Below are 25,106 nucleotides of genomic sequence, written 5' to 3' on the forward strand. Positions count from 1 at the left end.
CTAACATGATGTACTCTGTTTGAAAAACATAATATGAACAACTACCATTCACAGGATGCCAGACACGATGCAAAGCGCTTTGCCTGAAATATCTTCTCTAACACAGAGGCTTTGCAGAGGCGGACACATAAAAGATTCTTAATAAATACTGACCATGTGATCATTTGAATGATGGGCATGTGTTCCATATCTTGCCCAGACTTTGTGTTTCTTCTGTCTCTCTCTCTCAAGTCCTTTTTCAGTCCTTAACAGACTGGTTCCCATGGCTGAGTCTTGTACAAAGTACCATAGCCTTGGTAGCTCCCTGCCAAAGAAGAATGAGAAGGGGACACTTAGCAGTCTTTGTCTTAAGGGGCTTGAACAGGATTCAAACGGAACCTACATCAAGTCATACAGTGCACTCCACCCATTCCCACTCCCAGGAAACTCAGTGAGGCCCCTGTTATGCCAGAGTAATGTTCAATGATGGCTTCTCTGTGTTCGTTCAAGACAACTGTCCTCAGTGTGAAAAAACACCCGGATTTCTCATCCTCGGGCCAATGGGAGGTCGTGACCGAGTGCAACAGCAAGAAGCAAAGCGCCGTCTTTGACGCAGTTATGGTTTGCAGCGGCCACCACATCCTCCCTCACATGCCGCTGGGATCCTTTCCAGGTGAGGCCCGCGAGGACTCCCAGCTTTTCAGAGCGGGGGTTGTTGGGGAGGAAAGATTTTCTCTTACCTTCCAACATTCTTTGGGCTTAGTCTAAGGTTTAACATGAAACAGATTAATAGGGAAAATGAAATGACATGAAACAGATTAATAGGAAAAAATAAAATGCAATTATGCATGCAGAGAGTCCATAAGAATATGAGACCCTCAGGCAGTCGGGCGGCTGCTGTTCATGTGCCATTCGGAGCTAAAGAGAAGGATGTCGGGGCGGGGGACCACAAAGGGAAAGATGACAATTCACAGGGAGATGAAAAAGGATAAGTGTTTGGTAAACTAATGTTTGCTGAACCACTCAGAAACGGTGGGACACAGAGAGGAATTTCAACAAACAGACTGCTGTGTTCCTCCCCGTCTACCTCACCCAGTTCCTATTATACTGTAGTTATCCAGGGTGACAGCCCCCTTCCTGGGGCAGGTCCGCTATCTAAACTTTTTTAGGCAGTTAGGGGGGAAAGTTAGAGGTTTTTCTAAGCCTTCTGTTTCTTAAAAATTGTTCGCCTAACATTAATCCACATGCCAAGGAGACACATTTTGAGGTGAGAAATTTTGCAACCCTACAGTGTCCAGGAATTTTATATGGAGGTTGGACTGACAGGCAGAATTAGCTACTGCAACTGGGCATAATATTAAGATCTGGATAGAGCTAGAAGGATAAAAGTCTCCACATACCATCTTACAGTCTTCATGACACAGGGACTTCAGTAACTTCCTCCAAAGTCACTGAATCTTCCCCAGAATTTCAGAGCATTGTCACGCAAACCGGTTCTCTGTTGAAGAGGCCCTTATCACCACGTACCTACCTACCTCGGCCTTTATCTATCCCGCCAAACACTGATTTTTCCATGTCCTTGGAGAATTTTCCTCAGAGCCATGCCTTCAGACAGGTTATTGAGGAGGTTCCATGGAAATAAGTTCTCCTACAGGACAGGGATGGGTGCGCAGAGAGTGACAGGAAGAGTACAGACAAGGGAACCCTGCAGCCATCTGACCTGGTGTCTCCCAGGCCCTTCCCTCATCAAGTGTGCTTCCCCCTGCAGGCCCTCAGGAAGACAAATAACACAGTGGTTCACAGTCCGGGTCTCACATTCAAACCACCTGTGGACCCTCTAACATCCTTATGCCCTCCAATGTTCAGTTAGTATAGTGTAGGCCTAAAGCAGTTAAGAGTTACTCAAGTGATTTTAATATGCAGCCAGGCAAGGGGCAGCTGGAAGACAGTTGGTTAAGCCTCTGACTCTTGGTTTCAGCTCAGGTCACGAGACTGAACCACCCCCCTCCCCACCCCCAGCTCCCTGCTGGGGCTCCACGCTTAGTGCAGAGCCTGAGAATCTTGCTCCCTCTCCCTCTGCCCGTCCCCCAAGTTCCACACCCACTTGTGCTCTCTCTCAGATAAACAGCCCTTTTAAAAAAGGTATGCAGCCAGGTGTGAGCTCTTCCACTCGAAAGCACTGATTCTCAAAGAAGAATCACCTCAAGGACTTTTAAAAACAACCTGGGAGGCCCCATCTCAGGCATTCCCAACTCAGTAGATTCGGCATTTCCAACAAGTGCCCAGGTTCCAGCTAATAATGCTGGTCAAAGGACCCCACTATGAGAACTAATGACCCAAAGGTTCTTTCAAGAAACCTACCATAGGGGCACCTGAGTGGCTCAGTGGGTTAAGCCTCTGCCTTCCAGTCAGGTCATGATCTCAGGGTTCTGGGATGGAGTCCCGCATCAGGCTCTCTGCTCGGCAGGTAGCCTGCTTCTTCCTCTTTCTCTCTCTGCTTGCCTCTCTGCCTACTTGTGATCTCTCTCTATCAAATAAATAAAATCTCTAAAAAAAAAAAAAACCACCATAAAAGATAAATATTTAACAAACTCATATTTTTCTGGGAAATCTACAGTCTTGTCTTCAAAATGGCTTATCCAGTACGTTACCAACTTATCCTGCAATGTGGAAACATCTTCACTTTCTATGTGCCTGGTTTTTAGTTTATTTTACTTTTTGTTTGCTTTTGCAAAATGAGAATGATAAATATTATTCTAATTATTACACAAGTACCATAATAGCATTTCATAATATGTTCAAACACATTTAAAAGGATACATGTGCTATGTGATATTAAAGTATTACTATACAGTCCAAAATGAGATAAAGCCAGCATCTGACTCGACTCAATTTATCAAAACCATTTTATTCTCTAATAAATATGTACACTGAAACCCCTGAAATCAACTCTTTTGGTCCTATTCCATATGCATACGGGTTCCATATGCTTTCAGTCTGTCAGCTGGCCTTGCCACTATAACCTCCCTAAGGGGTGAGGAGGCCAAGCAAATGATTGACTCCAGGAAAGAAAATCTGACGGCGCACTTTTATTGAAATTGACATAACTCAAGGACTTCTCTCTTACTCCCCTTGAAGGTATTGAGAGGTTCAAAGGCCAGTATTTCCATAGCCACCAATACAAGCACCCAGAGGGACTTGAAGGGAAACGGATCCTGGTGATTGGACTAGGAAACTCCGCCTCAGACATTGCCGTTGAGCTGAGTAAGAAGGCTGCTCAGGTATGATGTTCTCTATTCATCGTGTACCATGGAGGAGAGAAAGGAGAAAGGGCATATTGGAATATCCCCACCACATAACCAAGGTTCCATTACTCGTTAATTGGTTGGTTGGTCGGTCGGTTGGTTGGTTGGTTACTACAGTGTGGTATCATAAAAAATCTTGAAGTCAGGAAGCTAAGGTTTACCTCCTAGTCCTGCCACTAACCAGCCATGCTAACCCAGAGCACGTGTTTTACTGCTCTGAGCCATACATGGGATATATTGTCTACACAGTAGATCCTTTCCAAAAGGGACAATGCCCTGACTTAAGCAGCATTCCTTTCTGCTTACCAGGTATTCGTCAGCACCAGACACGGCTCCTGGGTCATGGGTCGGATCTCTGAAGATGGCTACCCCTGGGACATGGTGTTCCACACCCGGTTTAGGTCCATGCTCCGAAATGTCCTGCCACAAATGATTCGAAAATGGATGATGGAACAGCAGATGAATCAGTGGTTCAACCATGAAAATTATGGCCTTGAGCCTCAAAACAAGTAGAGTTATTTTGCTTTTTTATGGTATACTCATTGGTAAGCAAGGTTGTCAGAGTGCCTCTTTATAAGAGCTCAGTTGCTAATGTGGTATTTCAAATCACAACTTAACAGTAAGAGTATTATCGACATCCTGGAATTTGAATTCCAAATTTGTTCTGTATACCTTTTAAAAAGTAAATACTTAAGAAGTTGAAGTAGAAATATTAGGAAATTTTTATGGCTAATATGCCATTGTGTATATAACACCCCATCTTTTGTATCCATTCATCTATCCATGGACAGTTAGGTTGCTTCCATACTTTGGCTATTGTAAATAATGCTGCAATGAACATGGGAGTGCACATGTCTTTTCAAATTAATGTTTTCATTTTCTTTGGGTAAATACCCACTAGCAGAACTAATGGGTCATATAATTCTATTTTTTAAGTTCTTTTTTAAAGATTTTATTTACTTATTTGACAGACAGAGATCACAAGTAGGCAGAGAGACAGGCAGAGAGAGAGAGGAGGAAGCAGGCTCCCTGATGAGCAGAGAGCCCAACGAGACACAGGGCTTGATTCCAAGACCCTGAGATCATGACCTGAGCTGAAGGCAGAGGCTTTAACCCACTGAGCCACCCAGGCACACTTTTTTCTTTTTTTTTTTTTTAAGGTTTTTTTTTTTTCCATATAATTCTATTTTTAACTTTTTGAGTAACCTCCACTGTTTCCCACAGTGGCCACACCAATTTGCATTCCCACCAACAGTGCATTTAGGGTTTCTTTTTCTCCACAACCACATCAATAATTGTTATTTCTTCTGTTTTTTGTTTTAGCCATTCTGGCATATGAAGTGATATCTCATTGTGGTTTTGTCTTTCTCTGATGATGAGTGATGCTAAGCATCTTTTCATGTGTCTGTTGGTGATCTATAAGTCTTCTTTGGAAAAACATCTATTCAGGTCTTCTGCCCATTTTTAATTAGATTACTCAGTCTCAAAAAGAATGAAACCTTGCCATTTGCAACAACATGAATGGACCCAGAGGGTACAAGTTTAGGTGAAATAAGTCAGTCAGAGAAAGAAATATACCATACAATTTGACTCGTGTGTGGAACTTAAGACACAAAAGAAACAAACAAACAAAAAACCAGACTATTGAATACAGAGAACAAACTGGCAGTTGCCAGAGAGGAGATGAGTGGGGGGCTGGAGGTAATAGACAAAAGGAATTAGGAGTACATTTATCTTGATGAGCACCAAGAAATATATAGAACTCTTGAATCATTATATTGTACATCTGAAACTAATATAACACTATATATTAATTATACATGAATAAAAAAATAAATTTAAAAAAGAAAAAAATATTATGAGCTGCTCTAGCAGAACTAGGATCATGGGAAGAATTTCCTAGTTCCCAAAGCTGTCCAACATTGGCAAAGGCTGCTTGAAGAGATTGAAGCCTTCCTTTCAGAGGGGTGTGGTGGGAGATGTGTCCCAAATTCTCCATGTGATACCTCATGCTTTGCTAATTCTGTACACCATAAGGGCTCTTCCCATGAGCAGCTTTTGAGAACATACTCACTATCTCTTTGCCAAGAAATAAATCTCTACAGAGCTCAAAGTTATATATCACTGATCTTATAAACACAAGCAAACAGTATGAATGTTTATTTTTCTTTAGTCGATAACAGGCTCCTTCCCTTAAAAAAAAAATACAAAAACAGAAGAACTTTGGAATCTTTCAACAAATACCATGTGACTGCTCAGTTCTGAGATCTGATACATGTACCATGTATTGTCTTATTCTTTTTTTTAAGATTTTATTTATTTATTTGACAGATAAAGATCACAAGCAGGCAGAGAGGCAGGCAGAGAGAGAGGAGGAAACAGGCTCCCTGCTGAGCAGAGAGCCCAATGCGGGGCTGGATCCCAGGACCTCGGGATCATGACCTGTGCCGAAGGCAGAGGCTTTAACCCACTGAGCCACCCAGGTGCCCCGTATTGTCTTATTTTTTTAAAAAGTGCTTCTCAAATCTATGAAAAGGGGAATTCCAGAAATACAACCAAACTTTGCTCTATCACACATGCTATCACATGCAGAGACTCCATGGATATTTGGGATCAAAAAATATCCCAAACTTAATTTCATACATTGGTTTATATGCTGATCCCTTAATAAAAGTTTCAAAACTAATGGGGATTTAACAAATTTTCCTTTCTTACTTATGATCAGATTGAGATTAAGTAGAACAGCAAGATAAAACAATAGTGGAAACGTTGAAGGGGTAACAATGACTGGAATGACCATAGCCATAGTATTTTGTTTAAGCCCTTGGGGATGCCTCCTTTTTTGAAATGTCTTTTGCTCACACGACTTACATGTTTTCTCTTTATTGAAGGGAGAAATTTGTGACATGAGAATCAAGTCAGATAGTAAGGTTTGAGGTAGATCAACTAGTCAAGGCAGAAAGTTTTATGGATAGTTGAGAAATCTCTTTATTTGAAGAGCCAACCCCATAAAATATCAAGAGAGTTTCAAGACTCACCTAACATCATTAAATGTTCCTTCTAAGTGTTTTCTTCTTCGTGTTTCAGATATCTTATGAAAGAACCTGTACTAAATGATGATCTTCCAAGTCGTATACTCTACGGAGCCATCAAGGTGAAACCAACAGTGAAAGAGCTCACAGAAACTTCTGCCATCTTTGAAGATGGAACAGTGGAGGAGAAGATTGATGTCATTGTCTTTGCAACAGGATATACTTTCTCTTTTCCATTCCTTGAAGATTCACTTGTGAAAGTAGAGGATAAGATGGTCTCACTGTATAAATACATGTTCCCTCCTCACCTGGAGAAGTCAACTCTGGCATGCATTGGTCTCATCCAACCCCTAGGTTCCATTTTCCCAACTGTTGAACTTCAAGCTCGTTGGGCAACCAGGGTTTTCAAAGGTATGCGAGTGGGAAAGTGAGGGGCTGAGGGTTTTATCTCTGATGGAGTTTGCTCAATAACAGCTTTAGATAAGGAGGCTGGCAGGAAGAAGTTGCCCAAACTTAGGCAACTCTCGTGAGATTAATGTCCTAAAAAGTTAGTGGAGAATTTGCAAAATAACAAATATAGAGATAAAATAATAACAATAATAATAGTAAAAATAATAATAAAGAACTGTAATCATCCCTTTAAGATATTAGAAAGTTCAGAGAATTTCAATTTTCATAAAGCTAAATGCATATTATCCTTTCCTAAAATCATGAAGGAATAGTTGAGAAAGAAAGGATCTCTGACTCCTGACTTCATCTATACGATGTTTATAATTTCCTCTGAATATGTGCAAATCTAGAGACCCCTCTACATTAACTCCAAATTAACTCTCAATATGTTAAGAAGCTCAACCTCACAGATCCTTACAAAGTTATAAGGCTATTGAAAGGCTTGGTCTAAGGATCTGCATAGCACTTTGCATTCCTCAGGAGGCCACTATCTCCCTGACCCCAGGTGAGCTCAAGTGAGCTCAACCAAAACTCATTGAATACCGAGCCTTGTACTGGAGTCTGGTGGGACAGACAGCAAGACGAACAGATCATTTCCACATACCAAGATAAATGCTCTGGTAGAGGGATGCATGGAGTGCACAGAAAGAAGGAAAAGGGTGCTTTGCAGCGTGTTGGGATAAATGAGGACACGTGGTCAAGAAAAACCTGCTAGATGACCGAGTTTCTCAGGTGCAGAAGAGAGAATCTCTTGAGCCAAAGCATCGAGGTGTGATGGATATGGAGAATTACAAGCTATTTGACATTCCCAGAACATAACGTACGAGGCAGAGAGGGATGAGAGATTTTTAAAGAATAATCTTTCAGAGACAACTATCATAGGATCTCCCTGATTGGAGGAAGTGGAGATGCAACATGGGGGGTTGGGGGGTAGGAGAAGAATCAATGAAACAAGATGGGATTGGGAGGGAGACAAACCATAAGTGACTCTTAATCTCACAAAACAAATTGAGGGTTGCTGGGGAGAGGGGAGTTGGGGGAGGGACGTGGGGTTATGGACATTGGGGAGGGTATGTGCTATGGTGAGTGCTGTGAAGTGTGTAAAGCTGGTAATTCACAGATCTGTACCCCTGGGGATAAAAATACATTATATGTTTATAAAAAATTTTAAAAAAATTAAAAAAAAACACACAATAATCTTTCAGGAGAAGGGCCAGGACACAGAAGCCTTGTAACGTATGCTAAAAGACTTACAATATAAAATGTAGATCATTTCTTTCTAAATCTGGCCATACATAAAAATCATCTGGATCCTTAGGGACCCTGATTAAGTCTGATCTGAGGACCTAAAATCTCCATTTTAGAAAGCTCTTCAGCCAGAGAACCCAATGAAAGGTTATAATCAAGGAATAAACATTACCAGACTTACATTTTCAATAGATTATCTCAGCCCTGGTGTGGAAGACAGGTTTGAAATGAGAAAAGAATGGGGTCTTTGAGACCAGTGAGAAGGCCACTGCAAGTCTGCTGAACCATGATGCAGCTGAGCCTGGCAGAAAGACTAAGTGGAGAAGACGATAGAAATGTGAGAAACGGGGATAAAATCCACAGGACATGATGACTGGCTGAATGTAGAAAATCAGAGAGAGAGAGAGAGTGGAATCACAGACGACTTGCAGATCTTGGCCATGGGAACTGGGTGGACAGCAGAACCAGGAATAGAGAGAGGACATGTGGAGGAAGATACAAGTCTGACCAGGAGAGCTTCAGTGAGGCTCGGTCTTGTATGCATTGACTCTGGTATGTCTGATGACTAACTACATCCAGGGGAAACTGACCATTTCGCCGTTCCGAGAACACCCACGGGCAGGGATGGAATCACAAGCACACAGTGATAACTCCTGCACCAATCTACCTTCTCTGCCCCCACTGCTTGACTTTACTTCCACCAGGTTTACTTCAACAGCCTCTCAACTGGTCTTGAGACTCACTTTGTAGACTCACTTTCCTAGAGCCCATTTCCCAAAATTCACCAGCTAGAAGGATCTTTCTAAAAGGAAAATCCGATCTTGTCACCACCTACAGAAAACCCTTCCATGGCTTCCCATCACCCTTAAAATAGAGCTCAACCCACCGGGCATGATTTCTGGCTCTTCAGGCTCACCTTCCTTCTCCAGCCTCTTCCCTTACGCACTCCACCTCAGAGGTCTCACTGTACCCTGGGCTCCCCGAAGGGCAGACCACACAGAACTCATCCCACCCTGGGAGTTCAACAACACCAAGCTGCCTTGATTGTCGTAAGATGCGTAAATGGCCAAGCTTAATGGTAGGAACCAACTACTAGAAAAAGCAATGATACTGAATCAAACCCACCACTCAAACCAGTCCTTTATTTCTAGGTTTGTGTACCTTGCCCTCAGAGAGGACTATGATGGCGGACATTATCCAGAGGAATGAAAAAAGAATCGATCTGTAAGAATTTTTTTTTTAATTCCTTACATAAAGCAATGTTTCTCAGGGTGACCTAACTACCCACAAGAACCACCCACCTGTTTCTTAAAAATGCAAATACCTGGGTCCCAACCCAGACCAACTGAATTGGAACCTCAGGATGAATCTGGAAATTTGTATTTTTATGTTCTCCCCAGGTGATTTTTTTTTAAAAGATTTATTTATGTATTTATTTGACAGAGAGGTCACAAGCAGGCAGAGAGGCAGGCAGGGAGAGAGGCGGAAGCAGGCTCCCCGCTGAGCAGAGAGCCTGACACAGGGCTGGATCCCAGGGCCCTGGGATCATGACCTGAGCCAAAGGCAGAGGCTTAACCCACTGAGCCACCCAGGTGCCCCTCCCCAGGTAATACTAGTTTAAGAACCAACTCCATGGGGCACCTGAGTGGCTTAGTCAGTTAAGCATCGGCCTTTGGCTCAGGTCATGATCCCTGCCTCAGGCTCCCTGCTCAGCGGGGAGTCTGCTTCTCCTTCTTCCTCTACCCCTCCCTGTGCTCCTGCTCTCTCTCATCTTCTCTTTCAAATAAATAAATAAAATCTTAAAAAAATAAAAAAGTAGGACCAACTACATAAAGATAGAAATTTTACCAAATCGGGACATTTTTCCTGGACTTTGTATGATGTCCATGTTAGATTCTGTGGTGAGAGAGGAAATGGGTGAGAGCAGCAATAGTAACAGTGGCCATGTGTGTCTCTGAAAAGTTAGCTGGGGGACGTCCTATCAAAGTAAATCAGAAGGAGTTGGTCAGAAGCCAAAGTAGATGGATGCTCTGTGATAGGTTAAATGGGGTCCACCGGGGACCAAGCACCTTGGAGAGTAGACTCGGGGACCTGACATCACACATACGGGTTGTCTCATGGTCAGATTCTAATTACTGAGAACCTGTTTTATGCCAGCCAGAGTGCCAACTACTTTAATAATTTAAGGTGCAAATATTAAGCGTCTCCTCTGTGCAAGGCACTGAGCAAGGGTTCATACGTGTCAGCACACGAATCTTCGCAGCCATCCTGACTAATGAGTATTGCCGGGAGAACTGAAGCCGCTACTAAACATCCAGTAGTAATCACGGTTATAAACCTTGCCCCGTTCCTCAGACTTCCATGGCCCGCTCTCGATTTTACAGCTACTCTCAATCTGAGACAGGCCTCCAGACGGGATACGTTCGAACCTTCCACCAGAGTCATTCGAACGTCCTTTCCTCACTCAGCCCGTCATTCCTCCAAGCGCTGTCAAACACCTCCTGTTCTTCTGGGACTTGGAACATTTTGTGAATCTGCCATTTTTTACTTTTTTCATTAAGGTTTGGAAAGAGCCAGAGCCAGACGCTGCAGACCAATTACATCGACTACTTGGACGAGCTCGCGGCAGAGATAGGTGCGAAGCCAGACATCCTGTCTCTCCTGCTGAAAGACCCCAGACTGGCTGTGAAGCTCTATTTTGGACCCTGCAACTCCTACCAGTACCGCCTCACTGGGCCCGGGCCGTGGCAGGGAGCCAAGAGTGCCATCCTCACCCAGAAACAACGGATACTGAAGCCTTTGAAGACCCGGGCAGTAAAAGCTTCTCGGGATTTCCCGGTTTCCTTCCTGTTGAAAATCCTGGGGCTTCTTGCTATTGTCGTGGCCTTTGTTTTCAGCTTGAGTGGTTCTAATCTGTCAGCGTAAAGCTTTTGGCTTTACTGTCAGCCAGTTCCTATTTAAAAAAAAAAAAAAAAAAAGACTAAAAGAAAAAATGGGAAATCTAATGGATTCTGTATTTCAGAGTTGAGAGGACAGAGAGAGGTGGTTGTAAAGAATTAGCAGAATTCAGTCCATGGAGAACACCAAAATGGTGTCATAAAATTTCCTTGCTACTCTACCCTTCCCTCAAGTTCATCAGATTCTCCCAAAGGACAATTAAATGGCACTGGATAAATAGTGCTGCCAGGCCCCAAAGAAGGCGCTTGTGTGGAAAACATAGGACTACACAGAAGGAAAAGCAAGCCCCATGGTTGAAAACATTGGAACATTTCAATGGTGGGTAAATATTTAAACTCCTGCACGAATGTTCCCGATAGTCTCTTACCCAGACTGTATCTGGTAACAGAGTTCGCAGGTGTCAGGTCATGGTCCATTTGCTCAGCAGGGAATTGCTCAAAAATCCTGGAGGCGAAAAGGAGAGGCTAGAGTCAGAAAGCGTCAGCGATGACCAGATATTAAGGATATTAAGGGTATTACGGGCATTAAGGAGGGCACATGCTGCATGGAGCCCTGGGTGTTGTACGCAGACAATGAATCTTGGGACACGGCAAGAAAAAGAAAAAAGAAAGAAAGTAAAGCCAGTAGGCACATTTCTGACATTTTGACAGAAGCACCTTGTAAAAATAAAAATAAAACTGCGGTAACAGTTAGACACATTTAGTACTTAACAGATCAGACGTTGTGCTCAGGGTACACCGCGTGTACTAGCATCCTTTAAATCTCACAATAGTTCTGTGATGTGGATGCAGCTGTTCTACCCATTTCACAGATGGTGAGACTCAGAGCAGTTGGGTAACACGCCCAAGACCACACAGCCGGTCTTATCGTGGAGCCGGGACTAGAACCCAGTTTTGCTTGATTCTGGGACTGTGGATCATAACCTTTCCCCAGAATATACTTATTTACACAACCCCTATTGCTGATTAATTACTTATTAACAGTTTATTTTATTTATAATCACATATACGTTGCTTCTGGAGGAACTTAACATAGATAACAGCACTCTTCTTGCAAATATGATCAATTAATTTTTTTCATAATATTTGGTTTATAGTCTGGCCAGATTTAAGAAGCATGTGAAGGCATTTACAATGAAAGACACCTATACAAGAATATTTAAGGTAGTATTTTGAAATTTGAAAATTTTGCAATTTTTTTTTCACTTGAAAAATTGAGTTATGGACATTGGGGAGGGTATGTGCTACGGTGAGTGCTGTGAAGTATGTAAACTTGGCAATTCACAGACCTGTACCCCTGGGGCTAATAATACATTATAGGTTTATTTAAAATTTTTTTTAATTATTAAAAAATAAATAGAGGAAGCAGATTCAAGGTTAAAGAAAGAAAAAGAAAAATTGAAATGATTTTTCATTTCATCTTCATGAAATGAAAAAATTTGAAAAATTTATCATTTTTTCATTTGAAAAAACAAGCGTTAGGGAAGAAGTATATGTCCTACTTAGATGAAAAGTATTACAATGATTGAGCCTTTTATTCACCTCTAACCTTGTAGGTAAACAAGACAAAAGGTAAAACAATATGCAATCTTGTCCTCTGATGAAAGGAAGCGTACCGTTTTGTTAGGAGACACATTTTCTTGGAATTGAAATCTGAAACAGATACTAGCAATTCCATGTCCATAGACCTTGAGCAACAGAATAAACATCTGGTTTAGTAACCCACCGCAGCCATTCTCTTGGTGAACTGTGCTTTGGGAGATAAGCTCTGCCCTAAGCCCTGACCAAGGCCTTTTGAAGAGGGAAAGGGTCAGAGATTAAAGATTTAGGCATATTTCTCCTCTTACTCTTCCAAAGTCTGTGTGGACACTGCTCTTCACTTTGGCCTGGATTTGTCCCTGAAGTGCCCACAGCAATGTAATGGCAATCTCTTGACAGTAGAAGCTTTATTTCTTCAAATTCCATCGAAATGACACTAGCATTTAAATGCAACATATTTTTTCATTGTTCCTATGAGTGGTTTCCCTTGGAAAAAAATCACAGGTAATGTATATACTTCTTGATTAAAACCCTGATTTGCTAATTATTAAAGATTATTTGTAAGCCATTATATTATTATTATTAATAGTAGAATATATCAAGCGTGTATGGCAAGACTAGGTGAACTATTGCCTGTGGGTTAAAGGCAGTGCACTACCCATTTCCATAAATAACGTTTTCTTGGAACACAGCCGCAATACACATCCCCGGTCCGTGGCTGCTTGCAAACGGTAATGGCAGAGCTGAGTGGTTTCAACAGAAACAGTACAACTCACAAAGCCTAAAATATTTACTAGCTGGCCCTTTGTGGAGAAGGTCTGCCAATCCCTGCTTTGTAATATCCAAAGCATTGTCCTAATTATTTTCCTTAACTTGCCTCCTTCATCATTACCCCTCCCAGGGAAGGACCGCTGGTCATCATCCTACTTCTACGGTGGGCTAGACTGGGAAACACGTGTTGGGCTGACACTGCATCGGTGGGGGGAGATAGCTCCATTAGGACAAATTTATTATTAAATGTATAACCTTGAAATTTTTAGAAAGAGCTTTATCTCTTGAAATCTTTCCAAATATTCTGTTATGTTTTTTAAAAAATAAAGAGTTCATTTCCAGAGCCTGAGACTGACTAAGGAGGGCTCACCCGGATTTGTTCTTCTGCCTCTATACAGCCCGAAACGGGAAACCCTCCCGGACAAACCACCTAAGATAGTTTGCTGTTCCACACTATGACCCACAGACTAACTGCATCAAAACATCTCAGGGAGCTCGTAGAAGTGCAGATTTTTTAAATACAAACGCAGTAATAATTCAGACCTGCTGAATGAGGGTCTCCACCACAATGCCCAGTCTTGCCAAGTTCCCGAGAACATTCCTGCGCACATTCAGTTCTCGGGGCCAAATTCCCCTGCAGTTCAGCCCCGGTGCTTCTGCCCTTCACAGGGTTCTCCTGCAGAGGATGTTGACCAGTTATCACCCTCCCCCCAAGTCTCTCCCTGTGATGATCCCTTTACTAACCCGTCCTCTTAACCACCCTTCTCTCTATGATAGCTGCTCCGTTTTTCTTATCAAAAGCCAAATATGTCCCATCTGCTCTTTCCAGAAAAATTAATATATTTCAAAAAATAAAACTCTTGGGGCGCCTGGGTGGCTCAGTGGGTTAAGCCACCGTCTTCAGCTCAGGTCATGATCTCAGGGTCCTGGAATCGAGTCCTGCATCGGGCTCTCTGCTCAGCAGGGAGCCTGCTTCCCTCTCTCTCTCTGCCTGCCTCTCTGCCTACTTGTGATCTCTGTCTGTCAAATAAATACATAAAATCTTAAAAAAAAAAAAGAAGAAGAAGAAGAAAGTCTTAAAAAAAATAAAATAAAACTCTTGGACTGTGACATGTAACAAAATTTCTAATAATGAAGGTTTCAAAAGCTTAACACAGAAAGAACCCAGTGTTCATATTACAGTAAGGATAGCAAAGGAAGACTTTCTCTTATAACTGGTCCTTCACCCTGGAAGATGCTGCTGCTGGCACGCAGCCCCCAGTGCAGAGCTGTTGGCCATTTCCTGGAGGCAGAATGCGTTTACACAGACCTTAACTCACTTTCTTGTCCCGTCTGCCTTACGATCAGATTATGGATCAGTGAGGTTTAAAAGAAAAAAAAAATCTCCTGGGATTAGATTCTTGTAATCCAGGACAGATGCCAAAATGAGATTGAACATGGAAAACTTCATTAAGGAAAATGCCTGTGTGAGAAAATAGGGAAAGTACAGGAAAGGCTGGAAGAGTCATCGGAGAGCAAGGCCAGTCTGCCTCGGAGTGAGGGAGACAAAACAAGGTTGGGGTGGAAATGTCCTTGACTGCTGTGCCGTCCAAGGAAGATACAGCAGAGCCACTGGGGAGTTCACAAGCCATCAAAGAAAATTAAAATTAGCCACTCGGGAAACGACAGGTGTTGGCAAGGATGCGGAGAAAGGGGAACCCTCCTCCACTGTGGGTGGGAATGCAAGCTGGTGCAGCCGCTCTGGAAAACAGCACGGAGGTTCCTCAAAAAGTTGAAAATAGAACTACCCTATGACCCAGCAATAGCACTACTGGGTATTTACCCTAAAGATACAAATGTAGCGATCCAAAAGGGCACGTGCACCCGAATGTTCATAGCAGCAATGTCCACAATAGCCAAACTATGGAAAGAACCTAGATGCCCATCAACAGATGAATGGATAAAGGAGATGTGGTATATATACACAATGGAATACTATGCAGCCATCAAAAGAAATGAAATCTTGCCATTTGCGACAATGTGGATGGAACTAGAGGGTACTGTGCTAAGTTGAAGTAAGTCAATCAGAGAAAGACAATTATCATATGATTTCACTCATATGTGTAATTTAAGGAACAAAACAGAAGATCATAGGGGAAGAGAGAAAAAAATAAAACAAGATGAAATCAGAGAGGGAGACGAACCTTACGAGACTCTTACTCATAGGAAACAAACTGAGCGCTGCTAGAGGGTGGAGGGGGCAGGGCTGGGGTAACTGGGTGACGGTCAATATGGAGCAGCACGATGTGATGAGCCCGGGTTTTACATAAGACCGACGATGCACTGGCCTCTACCGCTGAGACTCACAGTACACTATATGTCAACTGAATTCAAATAAAAATTCAAAAAATAAAAAAAATAATAAAGTAGCTTGTAGGCTTGTAGTCCAACTCTAATTTCATCTCCCATCAATATACATTATTTTAATCCTAGTAATAAGATTAAATATGTTTTATATAGTTTAAACTTTTTTGTGTGTTTTTAAATATTCCACAAAAATTTTACCAATATACTATTGATAAAATCACTATAATTTTTCATAAAACAAAGCCATTAACTAAAAAAATCTACTACTGGGGTACCTGGGTGGCTCAGTGGGTTAAAGCCTCCGCCTTCGGCTCAGGTAGTGATCCCAGGGTCCTGGGATCAAGTCCCACATCGGGCTCTCTGCTCAGCACGGAACCTGCTTCTTCCTCTCTCTCTCTCTGCCTGCTTCTCTGACTACTTTTGATCTCTCTATCAAATAAATAAATAAAATCTTTTTTAAAAAAAATCTGCTATTGCTTCCTTAAAAATAAACTTCTGAAATAAGGAAAATTGGTTTTAGTCAGAATTTGTAAGTGACTGGCCCTTAAATTGAAACAAACATGAGTTTCTGCCCTTTCTGGAAAAAAAAAAAAAAAAGAACATTAATCAATCAATCAGTCTATCATCACTAAAAAATACACCTGTGGAGAAGCCTTGTCTAGGTAGGGAGGCTTTTGATACTTTTTTTTAGCAGGTGGGGGGTGATAGGTAGGGACCTGTGGCTGTTTTCACTTTGTTTTTTAGAGAGAGAAAGAAAACAATTGCACTGGGTAGGTCTAATTTCAACTGGGACTAAAACTAAATAAATGTTCACTTTCCCCTCTCAGATTCTCTAGCTCTAGCTCTGCATCAGAGCAGGGTGAGGGAAGGAAGAGAGGGGAGACTTCAGAAGATGATTTAGAAATACAATGAAGGAGCCAGAAGGATCCATCTGGTGCATCCATCCATAGAAGCGAGGTATGGCACACTAACCACCAATCCCAAATCTCAAAACCTTGCAATAAGACAAGATTCTTTCTTTCTCATGTTATAGATCCACTGGGGGCCAGGCTCTGCTCACCAGAGTCACTCAGGTGTCCAGGCTAATGGAGCAGCCCCGCTGAAGGTAGCTGTGACACAATGAAGACAAACAAAATGCTCTGGGGTCTCATTCTGTCCATTAACCACTCTGAGCCCAGAAAGGACGCAGATTACCTTCGCCCACAGTTCACGGACCATGTTCCCAGCCAAACATTCACAGACAAGAAGTTCAATCCTATCACGCTCCTGGAAGCCACAAAGTCCAAAATCGTTCCTAAAAACCATTACTGTCTAGCAATCTGACTTCTGAGGGTTTAGGTCCACTTCAAAAAGGGGCCTGGATAGCTTTCCCCATCCCACGACCTCAAGGACAGCTGATTTACAGTAAGCACTAAAAATGGCAGAAAAAGGTGCCACTGAAATAATTACTACAAGTCTCTTGCTAATTATGTAAAATGAGACAATCTGATAAATAATCGTGTTTATGCTCAACCAGTATTTTAAGTCCTTTGTTGCTACTGATGGGAGCAACTTGCCTGATCAGGCCCCGTGACCTACAAGATGTGTGCCAAAAATGCATGTACGTATCAAGGCCAGGGCCTGAGTACCGAGGTTCCAGACACTGATTGTGGCCCCACTCTCACAGGGTCCCCGACTCAACGTAATAGGTATTTTGGTTTTTTAAAAACATGCTTAACCTAATAATACTTTTGAAGGCTTACTTTCTGGGTCAAAAGTAAGCTTTGAACCCATCCAAATATCATCATCTTCCTAGCTGCAGGAAGGCATCTGAACTCAGCACAGAGAACTATGCTGTCCCCACGCCGTCTTTAATTAGCCAGAAATAAGGTAAAAGGTATGCCTCGTGAGTAAGCCACAGACTCAGAAGTGCACAAGGCCTTCTGGATACAAAGCTTAAGGGTTATACTATAATAAAATCAGGAAGAAGATGTTTATTCTTCCAGAACCTTCCCCCTGCTTCAGTCTGACCAATCTATCCTGGAGTTCCTTCTCTGTGCCTGTGGAAGTTATTTCAATATTATGATTCAATGATCAAGACCCCTCATCTGGCCTGGCGATGATGTCACCGTTGCCACCATCACAGCCATCACCGTGTGCACGGACAAGACTGCGTGGCTTCTCTCCTCTAAAGCCAACCACATCTGTCTGAGTGGGGCATTACCATATTTATTTTAATGGAGGAAACTGAAACTTCAAAAAGTTTTATAATTTTCCCAAGATTTCTCCTGTAACAACTGCTAAAGACAATACACCAGGCCAGGACTTGTGACACCGAAGGTCATGACCTGCCCACATATTTGTTATATTTCCTAAGTGTCTGGGTAATCATCTGCACTTTTTAAAAAAGGCTTTTAAAGATGAACTGGACAATGTGGGTGATGTACAGTTTAAAAACAACAATTCTCTCTAAATGTGAAACGGACGAAACCCTCAAAAAGTGAGTCTTCGGTATAGCAGCTGCTGACCTGATTGTCTTACTGTATTTTCTCGCGTCGGAGACTGAAACTGATGAACAATGAAGATGCTGCTGTGGCTCCTTGAGTTCGTTCCTATTTTTCTGGGGATGTGTGGGTCTGAAGGTCATGTCACGTGATGTGAAATGTTGGAGTCCAGGAGTGAACAGTCAAAAAAGAATTCTTGCAACATCTGTTCAGAAAGTGGTTTTATTACAGCATGGGGACAGAACCCATGAGCAGAGAGGACGGTCGCTAACATATATCTGGGGGAGTAGAAAGAAAGGAAGTTTCCAAAGGGATTTTTTTTTTTTTTTTTTTTTTTTTTTTTAGTAGACCCCATACCCGGTGCAGGGCCCAGCGTGGGGCTTGAACTCATGACCTAAACTGAGATTGACAGGACATGTAACAGACTGAGCCACCCAGGGCCCCCAGACAGACTGAGCCACCCAGGGCCCCCAGAGGGATTTTTTGTATACGTTAAGGAAGACTTACAGGATCCGTTCTACTGTCAAGCTAAGGTGCCTTTTGCCTCCAGTAAATATTAAGGTGAAGCAGTTGAGTGCCCAGAGGAAGGTCACTCTGCCCGTCTCAAACACTTGTCAGTGGGCTCTCAGTTGTAAGGAAATTTAATTTTCTTACATTTCTTTTACCTTTGTTCTCCACACCATCACCCACCAGGCAACATTTCTCTTAGCATTTCACTATTGCCATTAATAAGGTTAAAATGTAAACGATGACTAACCTTAGGTCCCAAATTCTGCATAACATTCCTTATCTCTTAGACCTAGCGCATCTGGCGTGCTGGGCACTCCGGGGCCGACACCGGCTCATCCACTTCAATCTCTACAAGCTCCAGAGTCCGACTTGTGACAGCAGCTGTCAGAATTCCAAGCACATAAAGTAAGTGACCCAATGCAATCTCCGATTTCTTTGAGTCAGGGAGGAGGGGCCCACACTCTTCCTGTTTTGTTACTGTGCTTCAGGACAGAATCACCCTGGCAGAAAGGCCCCCGCTCAGTCTGTGACCCGGGAGGAAGTATAAAACCGTTCCCTGCTCCCAAGTACAGAGAGTGTTAGAAGCCGGAGTCTGTGCAAAGGGACCGTACAGTCAGATATCATCAAGTCTTCTGCACACATTGGTAAGTACACTGCTGGTAGATTAGTAAGCGGTGAATCAAAAGGAAAAACTTGGATTCCTAATACAAAGAAAAATCCGTAATTTTTCCTAAGTGCTTCCATTGATGTAATCCCTCCTAACACAGTGTCAGACATGGCTTGGGGAGTTGTCTTTGGTAAAGTTGGGAGAGAGAGGTAACCCACCTTTAGAATCTAATTTATATCGGTGTGCTGTCCTTCTTCCTGTGGTTAAAAATGCTCCACTCTGGGGCACCTGGGTGGCTCAGTGGGTTAAAGCCTCTGCCTTCTGTTCAGGTCATGATCTCAGGGTCCTGGGATGGAGCCCCGCATCGGGCTCTCTGTTCAGCAGGGAGCCTGCTTCCTCCTCTCTCTCTGCCTGCCTCTCTGCCTTCTTATGATCTCTGTCAAATAAATAAAATAAAAATCTCTAAATTAAAAAAAAATTCTCCAACCTATGCACTATGACAAAGCTTCTTGAATATCTATTGTCAGATCTCTTGTGTTAACCCCACTCCTGGCTGAATTCAGTACACATTTCAACTATCAACTACCTCTGCTTTTGCTCCTCACTCAAAAAACATGTGCTTTGGGGCACCTGGGTGGCTCAGTCACTTAAGCAGTTGCCTTTGGCTCAGGTCATGATCTCCATAACCTGGGATCCAGTCCCACCTCTGGCTCCCAGCTCAGTGGGGAGCCTGCTTCTCCCTCTCCGCTTCTGCCTCTCCCCCCGCTTGTGCTCTGTCTCTCTCATATAAATAAATATTTTTTTAAATGTGCTTTTCTCGCTATTTTAAAATAATTTGGAGAACCTCTGCATACCATTTGGGGAATGGCAGGCCTAGCCTCATAGGCTGACCCCCGCATTGTCCTAGGAAACCCACCTGGACACTCCATCTGACCTCGGTAACTCACATATTTGCACTTCACTTTTTTGAAGTAAAGGAAGCAGTATAGATAATGCCCAGGAAGAAAACAAGTTTCTAACCCCCATGGTTAAAAACTGGGAACTTTGACGCACAGGCAGGGATTCCCGACTCACTTAGCAATTTCTTGTTGCTTAGTTTATTTTACTTGTTATTTACTTGTTAAACTTACTTCGTAAAAAATGAATTCACTTTCTACCAGTGACTAGACCTACTTTGTCAATTCAGTTATATTTTCTTAATTTTGATTGCTTATTTATTTTAGATTCAGTCGGCTTCGAGGGGGCTTTCTTCATTAAAATAATGTTTCTTTAGAACCCTGCAACAAAGGAATGGCCCAATTTTTACCAAATATTTATATAAGGAGCAACAACGTTTTCTATGTTATTTTTGTGTTAGCAAGTAAAAAGACCCCCAGTAATCAGTGGCCTTAGTGTCCTTTCCGCCCTAGTAAAACTGCCTACAGTGTCATTGATCACTCTGTCTGGAATAAAAGAGGGCAATTTTTTTTATTTTTTTAAAGATGTTATTTATTTATTTGATAGAAAGAGAGAGAGACGAGTGAGGGGGTAGAGGGAGAAGCAGACTCCCTGCTGAGCAGGGAGCCCCAGGTGGGGCTCAGTCCCAGGACCCCACAATCATGAGCTGAGCCAAAGGCATACGCTTAACCCACGGAGCCATGCAGACGCCCCTACTTAAAGTTTTTTGATCACACTTTGGTTTCATGTAATCACCCAATGCTCCCAACACGGAAAGGCAGCGACTACCTTGTGCGCTGCTGTGTTCACGTAGTCTTGCAAGTTTGCCTTCACAAACATGGGAACTACTCCACTGACACCCTGGGAAGACAGCAGGCAGCTGTGAATCAGACGAACACTGCAAGAAAGGAGGTGATGGGCGCCTGGGTGGCTCAGCTGGTTAAGCCTCTGCCTTCAGCTCAGGTCATGATCCCAGGGTCCTGGGATCGAGCCCCGCATCCAGCTCCCTGCTCAGCTCGGAGCCTGCCTCTCCTTCTGCCTCTTTCTCTCTCTGTCTCTCATGAAAAAATAAATAAAGTCTTAAGAAAAAAAAAAAAAAAAAAGGAAGGAAGGAAAGAAGATGGTGACCTGAAGCCCATTTTGTGCTCTTCTTTTTCTCTTTATTTCCTTACTCGTTTCCTTCTCTTGCTGGAAGACAACCTTCAGATACACATTTCTATTTTACACTAACAGCCCTGATTCCAAATATTCTGCAACTTTGTCTCTGTCAATAAACCCAATATTGTCAGGGTAGATATCTACAAAAGTGTCAGTTTAAGGAGAAATCTCCTAGAGCTGTAAAAATAACATAGTAACATCCATGTCCTACATGCTCAGCTCAGTGCTATTAATATGTTAGCGGATACATTCCTAGAACAGGTTCTACCTCTAGCTTCACTGTAGAGAAAAGGAAACTGAGATACTGAAACAGATCCGTTGCCTAAACTCATATGCTGGTAATAGACCGGCACTGAACTTCACACCCAGGTCTGACTCCCAGCTCCTGGCGGTCCTGTGAGGAGATACACTGCTCGGAGAAGGCTGGCTGCCTCTGGTCTGCCCTGGGTTACAGTGATGGCCAGAGAGAGGATTTCTATTTATTGTGAATTTGCTAGAAAGTCCTTTGGAGAAAGGAAGCTCTGACCCACGATATTAGCTCCCAGTAAATATTTGCTCAATTCATTTTTTTTTATTGCAAAGCGTACACGGTGGTGAATTCATTCATTTACCCACCAGGGAATCAACTTATTGCCAAGAATTTATGAAACTACGAGTCCAGTCCAAGTGTGCTACCATAGAAAATAAGAAGAAGGGAAAATAGGAGATGAGTCAAAGAAAATGTCCTGTTTTGGGGAAACGCATAGCCTTAAGCAGAGAGAGTAATGGACATGATGCAGTGAACCTGCACCATCGTAGCGTCTCTTGTAGGGAACATGCTACCTCGTGTAGGTATCAAGAGGATGGCAAGCTCACTGTGGACCTGAGTGGTGACAGAGGCCTCTATCGACCATCTCTAGCCCCTATTCCTACTGCTGTCCCTGGAGCTCGTACCCCCGTCTTCTCCCCACTGGTGTTCTTTTCATGCTTAAACCCTGAAGCAACTAGAATTCCTCAGTATTGATTTCCCACCGTCCCAAACTCACAATAGAAGCCTCTTCGCTTCATGCTTTTATTGCGATGTGAACGCGATACACGTCTCTGTCTTAGCACGGGACACAGAATATTGTAATGATTTATCTGTCCGTCTGACTTCTCCACTAGAGTGATAGCAACTCTAAAGAAAGCATCACACCTCATTCATCTTTTGCAGCTCCAATACCTTCCCTAGGACTTAGGATCACAGAAGCCCCTCACTGAGTGTCTGATGGCTGAACTAATTAGAATGAATCACGGAATCGGAGTTGAAAGAACCCTATACATCATTTGATTCCACTCTACCTAATCTCCTACTTAGAATATTTCCCTCCAAAATCATCCTACATTCTCTGTCTGAACAAATATCAGAGCCTGAGATACTAGAAGGTACTTATATTAAGCTAAAATTTGCCTTCATCTAATGTCTTCAGTCGCACCACTGGCCTTAAATCTAATCCTTCTGTTTGCAATGATCCTTCAAATGTTTATGGGTAAATGTTTACAGAACTGCGCCAGGCCCCTGGAGTAAGAGCTCTCACAGTAGCCTCTTCTGCAGAGGGAACCCAGTACAATTGATTTGCTTGCCCAAGGTTAGTTCACAGGGAGCCAGGTCCCTGGCTGGCTCTCCTTCTGACTCAGCTCACTGTTGGAATGGATGCATTTCTCCTCCTCTTTCTTTCCTCTCTCTCTCTCTAAATTAATTCCTGAAGTGTCACTGACATACAATGGTACAGGTGTCTTTCTTCCTACAGAATCAGCTTGGTGCTTTCATTCCAAGTATGTCCCTAAAGCTATAACACCCTAGTCAATGAAACACAGCACACTGGTTCTTACTCGGGATTTGACACAGATGTGTTTGGTCCCAACACCCACGCTCACTCCATTACACCAGCTGCCTCTCTAAATGCGGGAGTCACTTTACTTCTCTAGGACCCCAGGAGAGGACAACTGTATAAGGTGGTGACTGTAGGGTGTGCATCAGGACCTAGAGTATGACTTCCCCTATAAGGAATCTACCGGCTCTTCCCCAGGCAATCAGAGCGAGTTGCTACTGGGAAGCAATCAGTCCTGCAACCCTTTTATTTAACACCTGGAAGAAATGGGGCTTACCATTTCATTCAAGAGCTATTTCTGGAGAACTTGTTGTATTACGTTCCTGGTGCTTCCCTGGCCAGAGGGACCTAGCAGAGAGCAAGCAGGGGACCTCCTGAGAGTTGAGCTACCCCGCTCAGGTTCCCAGTCCTAAAAAGCAAAAATGTATCTCCAGTTCTGCGGCAAGAGCTCATCTGCAGGACGAGAAAAGCATCTACTGGGTGACCCATGTGCATTCAACACTCACTCACTTGAGGAGATAAAACTGTCCCCAAAACACACTAGGGCAACACCTAAAACCGTGTGGTTTAGTGCTGCGCGTGCATGTGCTGACCAGAACGTATGGAATTAAAAGCGCAGAGGCGCACCGATGCCGAGGCAGCAGAGGACACTGGTTTTGTTTTCTGAGCAGCCACACAACAGCTCCCAGTCACTGGGCACCGCGGCGCGCCAGGAATGGCTCTGCGCCAGCTGACGTGTGTCCCACCCTCTATTCTCACCAAACACCACAAGGAAACTACCACCGCTTTGTCCATTTTTAGGGTCCGCGGAGGGTTAACTAACTTGCCCAAGATCACGAGGCGGAGCTGGGGGACTGGCTTGAACCCGGGCACCCTGCCAGAGCCTGGTCGCTGAACCAACGTGCCATGTGGCCTCCCGGCATTCTGTCGTGGCTCGGGGACAGAAGATGCGCCACCTGGGCCAGGAGGGACAGGGCCACCTTCCCTGGGGTGGACCCACATCTGGCGGGGAGAGGAGGCGTGTCCGCACACCGCCTCGCTGGCCGTGGCCTCCCCTCCGCGGGCGCGGGTCCAGCGGCCGCAGCGAGAGGAAGGGGGCAGCAGGGCGGGGCCGGGCTGCGCGGGGTCGGCTCCCGCTCAGGGAAGCATTTGCCGGAGCCCCACCTGCTGTGGCCACTGGGGCTGGGCTCCTCGTCCCAGGTCCTCTCCGCCGCGGCCGTGGGGCCCCGTGTCTCGTCACCACACCAACCGGAGCTCTGCTTTCGAGTTTATTTAAAAAGGTGTTTGACGAGGTGATCCCTCCCGGCCCTCGACGCCGCGGCCGCTCCGGCGCTCGCCCAGCGCAGGGTGAGAGCCGTGGCCTGCGGCCCCCACGTGCACACCGGGGACAGCTCCGGGGCACTGAGGGGAGCCAACCTGGCGGCCGCAGCCAAGGGCGGGGCGGGGCTTCCGCTTGGGACCGAACAGCCGAGCTGTGCTTTCCCCACACAGGGGGCCATGGCCAAGCGGGTGGCGATCGTGGGAGCCGGGGTCAGCGGCCTGGCGTCCGTCAAGTGCTGCCTGGAGGAAGGACTGGAGCCCACCTGCTTCGAGAGGAGCGACGACCTCGGGGGGCTGTGGAGATTCACCGTAAGTAGGGGTCGCTCGGCTCTACGAAGTGTCCACGGGTGGGAAACGCTTGAATTCCTCTCATAAGGCTGCCTGCCCTCCGGGGGGAAGGGCGACAAGCGTCCGCGGACCAGGGAGCCAGGAGCGCGAAAGACATTGATAAGAGAAAGGAGCTGCGCCCAGCCTGAGCCGGGGAGGGGCGGGCACGAGCCCCCGACAAACTTCATGTGGGGCCCAGGGCAAGAGAGGACGCCCCGAAGGGCGGCAGCGAACGGAGTGGCTGGGACGGGCCACGCCAGCACAGACCCGGGGGGCAGGAGCAGACCC

General features: G+C 44.3%; 2 protein-coding genes and 1 long non-coding RNA gene across 5 annotated transcripts in view; 2 read left to right on the forward strand and 1 right to left on the reverse strand.

The window, feature by feature from the left end:
• LOC132025343 (uncharacterized) overlaps positions 1 to 6,413 on the reverse strand; it is a 9,263-nt gene extending 2,850 nt beyond the window's left edge. The window contains exons 1-5 of one of the 2 annotated variants that reach the window (XR_009406548.1): positions 6,323 to 6,413; positions 3,591 to 3,704; positions 2,341 to 2,526; positions 1,515 to 1,627; positions 154 to 304 (exon numbers count right to left, since the gene is read on the reverse strand). This is a non-coding gene — a long non-coding RNA (uncharacterized LOC132025343). The remainder of the gene's footprint in view (positions 1 to 153; positions 305 to 1,514; positions 1,628 to 2,340; positions 2,527 to 3,590; positions 3,705 to 6,322) is intronic. The other variant, XR_009406547.1, reaches the window with a different exon arrangement.
• FMO2 (flavin containing dimethylaniline monoxygenase 2) overlaps positions 1 to 13,624 on the forward strand; it is a 27,493-nt gene extending 13,869 nt beyond the window's left edge. For both annotated transcript variants that reach the window (XM_059412431.1, XM_059412432.1), the window contains 6 exons: positions 490 to 652; positions 3,118 to 3,260; positions 3,594 to 3,793; positions 6,372 to 6,727; positions 9,166 to 9,238; positions 10,576 to 13,624. In XM_059412431.1, the coding sequence (XP_059268414.1) occupies positions 490 to 652; positions 3,118 to 3,260; positions 3,594 to 3,793; positions 6,372 to 6,727; positions 9,166 to 9,238; positions 10,576 to 10,939 (1,299 nt within the window). In that variant the 3' untranslated portion in view covers positions 10,940 to 13,624. The remainder of the gene's footprint in view (positions 1 to 489; positions 653 to 3,117; positions 3,261 to 3,593; positions 3,794 to 6,371; positions 6,728 to 9,165; positions 9,239 to 10,575) is intronic.
• Positions 13,625 to 18,859: 5,235 nt separating this feature from the next.
• The window catches only part of FMO1 (flavin containing dimethylaniline monoxygenase 1), a 28,630-nt gene continuing 22,383 nt past the window's right edge, over positions 18,860 to 25,106 (forward strand). Inside the window, exons 1-3 of the mRNA XM_059412438.1 lie at positions 18,860 to 19,025; positions 19,109 to 19,264; positions 24,663 to 24,800. Of these exons, the coding sequence (XP_059268421.1) occupies positions 24,669 to 24,800 (132 nt within the window). The 5' untranslated portion in view covers positions 18,860 to 19,025; positions 19,109 to 19,264; positions 24,663 to 24,668. The remainder of the gene's footprint in view (positions 19,026 to 19,108; positions 19,265 to 24,662; positions 24,801 to 25,106) is intronic.

This window comes from Mustela nigripes, chromosome 10 (assembly GCF_022355385.1).
Source record: "Mustela nigripes isolate SB6536 chromosome 10, MUSNIG.SB6536, whole genome shotgun sequence".
In the NCBI taxonomy this organism is placed as follows: Eukaryota; Metazoa; Chordata; class Mammalia; order Carnivora; family Mustelidae; genus Mustela; species Mustela nigripes.